The 9,499-nt window shown below is 36.7% G+C and overlaps 1 protein-coding gene across 2 annotated transcripts; it reads left to right on the forward strand.

Moving 5' to 3' along the window:
• The first annotated feature begins 769 nt into the window (after window positions 1–769).
• On the forward strand, window positions 770–9,351 carry si:ch211-13c6.2 (uncharacterized protein LOC100000125 homolog). Of its 2 annotated transcripts, XM_043217692.1 has the most exons (14): window positions 770–964; window positions 1,124–1,192; window positions 1,303–1,371; window positions 3,243–3,267; window positions 5,353–5,439; window positions 5,702–5,850; window positions 5,937–6,053; window positions 6,160–6,202; window positions 6,300–7,029; window positions 7,184–7,247; window positions 7,711–7,788; window positions 7,871–7,972; window positions 8,057–8,597; window positions 8,747–9,351. In XM_043217692.1, exons 2-14 carry the CDS (start codon window positions 1,133–1,135, stop codon window positions 8,935–8,937), a joined length of 2,256 nt encoding a protein of 751 aa, XP_043073627.1. In that variant the 5' UTR covers window positions 770–964; window positions 1,124–1,132; the 3' UTR covers window positions 8,938–9,351. The 2 variants fall into 2 exon arrangements, with proteins under 2 accessions (XP_043073627.1, XP_043073628.1); XM_043217693.1 differs by lacking the exons at window positions 770–964; window positions 3,243–3,267.
• Window positions 9,352–9,499: the final 148 nt, after the last annotated feature.

Raw genomic sequence — 9,499 nt, forward strand, 5'->3', positions numbered from 1 at the left:
TGGATTAATTCTGTCTCAGTCTGCTCTGTTTCTTCGTGTCATTCCAGAAGGACTGGAGGAGGACGAGATCAGATCTCTGTGTGGAGCACTGGCTGTTGTCAGACAGCAATCTCACTTGATTATTACAATTAATGTTTGGAAATGTAAATTAATATAAATATTTCCTACTGACACAATCATAAAAATATTGAACATCTGGTGAAACATAGTCTTCTAATAATTTTGGCCACCAGCTGTACATCCTTTAAAGTTGCTCAGTTGTTCATTTTATGATATCATCAATTAAATTGCTAATAATTATATATATATATATATATATATATATATATATATATATATATATATATATATATATATATATATATATATATATATTTATTTTATTTTATTTTTATTTTTTTATTAAATTGTAAAACAGGTGGAGCTTAAAGTGTTTGTGTTTGTCAGTATTGTATTTTTCTTGGTTGTCTCTAGGAAATGTCACGAAGCCTTCACTCATTGCACCACACTGACATCTGGTGGAGAAAACTGCATTCAGACAAAATGTCTTGTGAACGTGGTTTCTAGCTCTATAAAATTCTCTCAAAATATGAAAAATCTGTTATCTATTTTGTTATCTACCCTCACGAATTTCTTCAGTGGACGACAAAAGAATATGTAAAACCCAGGTTGGAAACAGCACAATTTAGATATTTTTGACGAACTATTTGTCCTCCATCCACTAGGTGGCGCAAACGTTTTGTTGTTGTTGTTGTTTTTTTACAGGAAACGCAATTGTACCACAGAAGGAGCCGAGGACTAAGGAAGTGGGTGAAAATTGTATTACATCACTTTTGATTTTGTAATGTCGATTTATTTATTTTACTTTTCAAGAAGAAAATAGTTTTACGTTGAATGCGTTGCAAACGCAAGTTATTAACTCGCTGATCTTGTGCTGATCCTCGCGGACGAAGCTTCACAGTAGGTGCGTCGCAAATATGATTTATTACGCAGATGCATTTGATATGCCAAGTGTAATACGTTTGCTTGGTGCATGTTTTCTTTGCTGCATTTTTTAAATGGCTTGACCGTGAACGTACTGTGCGAATATCACTCAATAACACAACACTGCGTCTTATTTCAGTTTCGAAACATGGCCGATTTGCTGACAGTGTACGACGATGACCAGGCCAACAGCTTCATCGACTGCACGGTAGATCTGCACGAATACAGATATTAATGTCCAGCCTGCTCATTAAAACTGCGTGCAAATGCATTGACTTAACTCTGTCGCACTCAAAACGGATAAATGTTGTTCCTCAGATCTGCGATAAAAGAATACGGGGAGAAACGCATTACAAAATCCACGTGACCACATTACAACATTTAAAGGTAAGGAGAGAACATCCGTGGCTGTGATTGAAGGAGTACGCAATAATTGATAATAGCTTAGCACCAAATTAGCATATTTGAATGATTTTATAACAGTCATGTAAGAGGTTGTTGAAACTTCAGCTCTGCCGTTAAAAGGAAGGCAGAAACCATTATTTTGAGTTGTAATTTTTCTCAATTTTAATTGTTTTATTGTGTTTATGATAAATAAGCCATCATTGGTAAGAATTAAAGATTCTTATTAGCATTCAAAAGGTAGTTCCAAACTTTTGACTGGTAGTACATGTACAGTTCAGTATTTCTGTGTGTTTGAAGTATAATTTCTAATACATGATGAGTAGTTTCAGATTATAACACTACTATGTGTTGGGGGGGGTTTTACTCACCTTTCTGCTTCATTCAACTTTAGGAATTCTAGGATTTCTATCAACCAGTGAACAGCATTTTGCCTGTTCATCTCCTTTCTTAAACACCGTATACACAGGTTGTTACCTTGTATACGGGTTATGTCTGCATTTCTTTACCAGTCCAAAAAACTGTCCAGTCTTCCGCTTTTAAAGCAAATTTGGAGGAGTTATATTGACACTGGAGTGTTTTGGACGGTTTGATTACAGTTTTTTTGTCTTTACTTTAAGACAGAGAAATACCACTACAGTTACATTTCCTTTTGAGGAACAAATGCACTTTTTTTTATTTAGAGCTTTATCTTTTTGCTTTAACAAGGCTTTTGATCTGTCGTGGAACCCTTGTCTTGGATCTTCAATCTCCAGAACAGATGGAGCTCCTTGAAACAACATGTCTATTCTTGTGCACTTTTGTGTATTTGAGAAGATTCAAGAGCACTGCAACATATTGCATTTTTCTTTTTTAAGTCTGAGGGCATCCTCACACTACTCAAATAGTTGTCACCTGCACTAAAATGTGCTGTAGTGTGACAGCGTGTAGCTGATATGGCTGTTGTCGGTGCAGTGAGATGATGTGCTTCTTCACGACTGATTGGATGATTGGATGCTGCGTGATAAAATGTCAGGAGTTGTCAAACTCTACCATTCCAGTCTGATTGGCTGGCTGATGTTTCAAGGATTCAGACTGCCTTTTCCGCAGTTTCTCAGCTGTTCCTTGTTGCTTTTTTCCAAAGCTTGTGAGTTTATTGGCATTGAATCTATGGAAGAAACTCAGAGTGACACTGCTCAAGCACAATTATATATTTCAGCTTGATTTCAGATTTCAGCGTGGGAAATAGTTTGTCCTCATGTCTGGTCCAATGGGAATTCTGTCCAGTTTTACCACATTTCAGTTTTGTGAAAGCATCCTTTGTGGAGACTGCTGTGCCATTACAGCTACTGGCTACAAAGGGCTGGACGGTAAATAAGCCCAATTCATTTCTGTTTTATAAAATGACACAGAACCTGCTTAATTCCACAAACACATGTTTGTGTTATTTTGAATGACTTGTAACAAGTATCTTCTGACTGGAGAACTGGAGACTCAAAACATGCACATTCTTTCCATGGTTCTTCTATAAAATGCCTCATTCATCTTATTTCCTCTTGTGAAACCCAACCTTGTAGTTTTTTGTTCAGGAAAAAAAAATTTCCCCACTCACAATGCTTCTTTTATCCCAACCGTACTTGCTGTTCTTGAACGTTTTTTCCTGGGGTAAAGTGCCTTAATCAAGAGCCCAATGATAAAAGAAGGTCTCCCCCTATTGGCGTTCGGACCCTCTACCATCACAACACTCTTTGTTACTTGTGTGTTATTAACCTCTGTTTACTTTATTTCAGCATTGCAAGTAGGTCTAATGAAGTCCACATAAGTAAAATGTATAATCACCTGTGCCTGTTTTTCTTCCACTGTTTGTATCTTCAAAGAAAGAGGACACCCTGGCTTCACAAGGTAAGTAGTAAAAGTCACAACTTTATCCAGAATTACTTCTCATGTCTAGGTATCTCGCAGCCCGATTCTGTTGGATTTTTTTTAAACAAATACATTTTCAGTGTTCCTCTGACTAGTCCTTATTGTGTTAAAATAAAGTAAAAATAAGTCAGGCTTTAGTTATCATCAATATAATAAGATTATATGAAATCAAATTAATGAATTTTATTTTGAGATTATTGAAATTAATTGTGCTATTTAAAAGCACATATACTTTATCATATTAGGAAATTCAACAGAAATCTCAAGGAGTTTGTAAGTATTCAGATTGTCAGGTGGCATCTCATAAGTTTAGAAGGGTTTCCATCGAAAAGGATGCCCTTCTCCCATCAAAATGTGTGGAAATTACAGCTTGTAAAACTCACAGGATTCATCACTGAGGAATTATCACAAGAGTGGAATTAAGTCCTTAAATTGATATGAAGAACTAGAAGCTTTTTATTTTTTTGGTTTGTCATGGATTTGAAGACAAAGAAGAAACAATCATGTTGCAATCGCACAGACCTGGATTTTGTTCATTCATTAACTGGTTGTTTATAGTTGCAGGGAAACCAAAATTTAGGAAGCAGGAATAACTTTTTTTTTTGTTATTCAAAGAATAAAATCTGAATCTTTTACAGGATTTTAGAGGAACATGGGTGACCTTTTCAGATTTGTGTGAAAGGTTGGCATGACATGGAAAATGCAACCTTCTTTTCTTTCCTATTATGCTGTGTATCAGACTGATACAGCTTCTTCAATGAGGAAAAAAAATGAGACCTGAGGACTTGTTTGTTTATCAGGATTCGATTGGCAATCGTTTCATGTAGGTGACAGGTTGTTTGGCTATTGGACAACCTTATTGTTCCACCTTCTTTTCCCTGATCTGTACATTGTTGCAATTGTGTTTTTTGATTTTTAAAGATTATGAAGACGTGTTTACAAAACGGTAATTATGATGTGGAGAGAAAAATCTTAATAGATCAGTAAAATTCTAACTTCCAGGACCTTATGATTCAAGTCATTGTTCGTGGCATAGTTTTTTTTTTTTTATATTTTTCCTTGTTCTATGTGAGATAAAGTTGTAAATTTATTCCCTGCAACCACCATACGTGCTGTAAATGGCACAATGCTTCCAGTGTGCTCAGCAGTTTTTTTCCAACTGTCCTCTTTCAAATTGGTAATTACCCAAGCAGGCACAACAGAGGACAACACAAGCAAGCATACCGAAAGTATCACCAGTGGATAAGTATGAATTTCTCATCTGGACTGGTCACAATCCTGGGGATACCGTTTTGCCATAGTAGTTTGTAAATGCTAGTACAATCGATGTACCAGCTCATCACCAGGGCAAAACCTGTTTCTTGCACTGTGAAAGATCACTTTGTTATGAAGCTGCTGGACCTTGATGCTGGATTTTCCCTAATCTTCCTAGATTCTGGAGATCTGGGATGCCCATATGGATCCTTAAGTGGATTGGACAGTTTGGTCTTGTTTCAGCATTATTCCACAATTCGAGACCAGCCTTAATTGTGACGTCTTTCATGATGGCTTAAAATTAGATGGACTCACTGGATTCTACTGGAAATGCGAGGTTTCTGCACAGATATGGGGGAAATAGCAAAAGATGACTTAAGAGCTCCTTTAACAGCCAAAAAGCTTTAGATCTAGATAAACATGTTCAAGCAGAAACGGTGTTTGTGGAAATGAAATGCTGTGTTGAAGCAAAAAACAACACGAGAGAAGTCTTCATCAGTTAATTCGTGCAAATTTTTCTCAAAGCATAATACACTGTGGTTCACTTGTACCAAAAAAAAAACACATGACTGTGATCTGACCGGGTTAAATATGTAAAAACGGCTCATAAAAACAATGCACCTTTTGCAAGAGTGTGGGTGTATTTTCAGACATGGTTTGCAGATTCTTCTGCGATTAGAAGAAATGTAGGATCTTTCAGACCTAAAGAGAGAGACAGTATGTGTGTGTGTGTAATTTTTATTCTTTTCTTTTTTTTTTTAATATACTTCTAAAATGATCATGTTTTATGAGTTGTTTCTGTCCATATAGGAGAGATTCTGAGAACACCTCCACTGCCAGAATGGACCGACATAATAGAATATTTGGATTACCTGAATCTTGATGAGCCCATTATTGGTAAGGTCTTAACCAAAACCATAAAAAAGGTAGTACACACAAATATTTTGAGTGAAGTTGCCTTAAAAGGATAGGTAATACAAAAATAAAAGTTTTGTCATCATTTACCCACGACAAGTCACCTACACTAAAAGATGTTTTGTAAACTATTTAAACGGTTTGTCCTCCCATGCACTAAAAGACAGTGGGATTCAAAATAACATTGGAATTTGGGCCCTATTTATGCAGAGACATTTTCTCTTTTCCTTTCTTTTTTGTTCAGGTCTCAACTCCCTGATACAGATTCCAGATCATGTCACTGACGATGGCAAAACAGTGTTGAAGTACAAGTGCAGAATGTGTGTCGTGGAGATGGACCTTTACAGCATGGTGGCCCATATTGTAGGACGTAAACACAGACAAAAATACTTGGTATGCTGACTTTGTTCCTCATTATACTTTTATACTTAAACTGTTTGGAGCGAAATAAATTGTTTACAGTTGATCTGTCTTGGCAGGAGCTGAAAAGACCAGACTTGGTGACATGGCAAGACAACAATCAGAAACAGCCAGGTCTTGTGGCCAGAGCTAAAGCTGCTGTAGTTGAAAAGCAGGAGGGATGGGGAAAGCCAGTGGTAATATAATCTTAGCGGATTTGTTGCTTGTAAAATGGATTATTTTGGTTAGTTGTGGATTGGACACAGAAATAGTAATTAATGTTAATCTGTAATGTCATTTTAGGCACTCAAACGACCTCAAGAGAAATTCAGAAATGTCTTCCAAGGTGAATATTTAACCTTTCAATCACCAGCTGATGTTTCATAGATTAAAATGTTTTGGGGTAAAAGTTTTCATTTTAATTTTTTATGCTTTGTAACAAGGAGGAAGCGATTTACGTGCCAGTGTTCATGAACAACCCTACTATGGACAAGAGCCTCTTAGGAAGCCACCTTTCCCTGAACAGGTTCAAAATCAGATGTATTTGGATGAAGAACAGCATGGAAGTTCCTATTATACAGGAGATAATTATGACCAGTGCAGCAGACCTAAAAATCCAACCCACGATGTCCACCAACAATTCTATCCAGAAGAAAACCAACATCAAAAACATTACGAAAATGCTGACGTTCGAGGAAGACACTCACGAGGTGATGGTTATTCGGAAAGAGAAGTGCATACTAGGCCCTATGCAGAACAGGGTGGACGGAGACTGCAAGAATACTATAAAGAAGAAAGTCTTGGCGGAGGACAGTTCTCAGGAGGTAAAATAAACCGATTTAATGACAAAGACCTCAGAATCCGCCCAGGAGCATCAGAATATCAGAAAGACCAAGTGGAAGGTAGGCGATATGCAGGTTATGAAGAGAGAAATCCTGCCATGAATCCTCCCATGTCAATGCAAGGAAGGAGCTTTAATGAGGAGAAAAGGGGGACTGTCAGAGAAATGCACAGTAGGCCTTGGGACAAAGCTAATGAGGTACAAGGTTACCTACCTATGCTTCAACCCAGAGATTCAAGAGCATATTCACACGAAGCGGTTCCAGCTAAAAAGAAGAAGAAGAGCAGATTCTCTGATGCCACCGCAGAGGAAATAGCACACGCACATATGAGGTGACGTGTTGATCATTTCATAATGTCACATTCAGAAATTTGGTTGTTCAATATTATGAAATTTGATGGGTGTATTTTTACAACTAATCACATAAAGCTGTTGTCTATGACGTTTCCATTTTATTTTATTTTTTTTACTAAATTCTCTTTTCAGACATTCGGATAAATCCACCCTAAAAGAAAAACCAAGAGGACAACAGTTTAGAGCAAATCCTCCGGTAAAGCTTCAAAGACAGATACTCTTATTTACACTCAAAGTAACTGTGTATAAAACATCCTATTTTACTATTTTAACTTTTTTTTTTTTTGGTTTGTTTTTTTAAATATGGTGTATAGGTATTCCTATGATATGATATACTCAAGAACTGCATTTAGGTGCAGTTTAATTTACGTGCATTTAATTGGACTAAAGCAATAATTTTGCTTGTTAAAGTCTAATTTAAAAGCTTTAGTCCATTTTTGTGAAGGCACACTAATGGTGCAATATTATTATTCACATTAATCAAAGCATAGTTGTTGTGCCACATATTATTATTCAATCTTTCAAATGTTTAATCACACATTAAACATTTGAAGACCGTGGCTAGACTATGCACTATGCAGCTCCATTTTATTCGTGTAATACAACTTAACTTAATGTTTGTTGAAATGCTTATTTTCTTTTATTTTTTTTCTTTACAGCCATTAAATATCCAATACATGGGTTCTGGAAGTACAACCCATCTTAATCCAAAACATGAAAATGTTCTGGATATACTTGTGAGTGCAAAATATTTGACAATCATGAAAAAGGCTACCTGATAAACTAGAAATTTCATTTTAACCTCCATTTAAATTACAGAGTGACATCAAGATCGATAATATGGACGAAGCCAGATTTCTTAAAGAAAAGCTGTGCACAGTTTTGAAAGAGTTTCAAGAAAACAAATCCAGAAGTATTGAGGTAAGCGCTGTGCTAGCTGCTAAGAATGAATTCATGTAATTCGGTCGAAATAATTGTTCTCTATTTGTTGTTCTTCATCTAAAGGGCCATGCTTCACAATCTGTTGGTGATCATAGAGGGGTAAAGCAGACAAGGGATGATCCAAATGGCATGCATTTAGGAAAGAGAGGTTTCCCAGAAGCCAGACGATATGACGACGGTCCCAGAAGTTTCCAAGAATCCAGACAATATGGAGATGACCCTAGAATGTTTCGAGAGGTCCAACAAATTGGGGATGACCCCAGAGGTCTTAGAGAGACCAGACATTATGAAGGTGATTACAAAGAGTCAAAACGATTTGAGGGTTATCCCAGTGGTCTTCAAGAAGAAAGGCCATATGCCAATGATCATCCAGAGAGGAGACGTTATGATGAAGATCCTAGACAAAAGGAACAACATTTTGAAGAATATTCTCGAGCTTCAAGAGCAGAAGCTCCGAGAAATACCCAAGAGACAAGATATTATGAAGATGATTACAGAGGCTTTGGAAATTTGGATCCTCAAAGAAACTGGGAGAATCAGAAGGGACGTTCATTAGAGCGTTTTGAGAACAGAGGCCCAGCAGATGTTGAGAGGGGTTTTCAAGGTAATCATACATATACGTTTTTTTTTCCTGAGGGTCTAGTCTTCCTGAAGAGCAAATGACAAGGAATAACCTTGTGATAACAATGTTTTTGTATGTAAAGTCTTCTATATAAGCTCCTTATTGATTTCACATGATTTTCTTTATTTCAGCCTCTTTACAAGAAGAAGCAAGGATGTATGCCGGGAGAGCACAGCAGAGGTCTCATCAGAGTGACTGTCACCCTGGAGATGAACCCTACGACCCGTTCAACCCGTCATCCTCTCCCCCTCCAGAAGCGTCCAGCTCCACCAGTCTTGACAAGATCGCATCAACTCTTCTTGAGCTTGTGGCTCGTAGATAAAGTTAGGCTCCTCAGTCAGATTGTTCGTCGTATAAGATAGTTATAGTTTAACAGTAGTCTACAGAGTTTGATCTTTATGTAAATTCATACAAAATTTTCCAGTAAATAACATACTGTTTTCATCTATACATACTGCTTATCCTCTGCAGGGTCACCGAGGGCTGGAGCTTTTCCCAGCATCTCAAGGCTCCCACACACACACACACACACACACACACACACACACACACACACTCCTCATTCATACTGCTTGCAATTACTACCTAATTTCTTACTGCTTTTGGTTTGTTGAGATTTGTAGCCTGCTTGCTACTGTGTTTTCAGATTGGTTTGTGTACTATGAAACTGTAATGGGTTTTGTTTGAATTGTTTAATAAGAAAGATTATTGAAAAATAATAAAAAGTTCAACCCAACTTTAACTGTCCCTTTTTTTTTCTTTTTTATCAAGAATTGATTTTACATTTAATAAATTGACTTTGGTTTGATGTGTGGTGTGTATACATTATAACAATGATATTAGTATTATTATTATTATTTATATCTAGTGCCAAAGCCTTGTAA

This window comes from Puntigrus tetrazona, chromosome 19, assembly GCF_018831695.1.
Source record: "Puntigrus tetrazona isolate hp1 chromosome 19, ASM1883169v1, whole genome shotgun sequence".
In the NCBI taxonomy this organism is placed as follows: domain Eukaryota; kingdom Metazoa; phylum Chordata; class Actinopteri; order Cypriniformes; family Cyprinidae; genus Puntigrus; species Puntigrus tetrazona.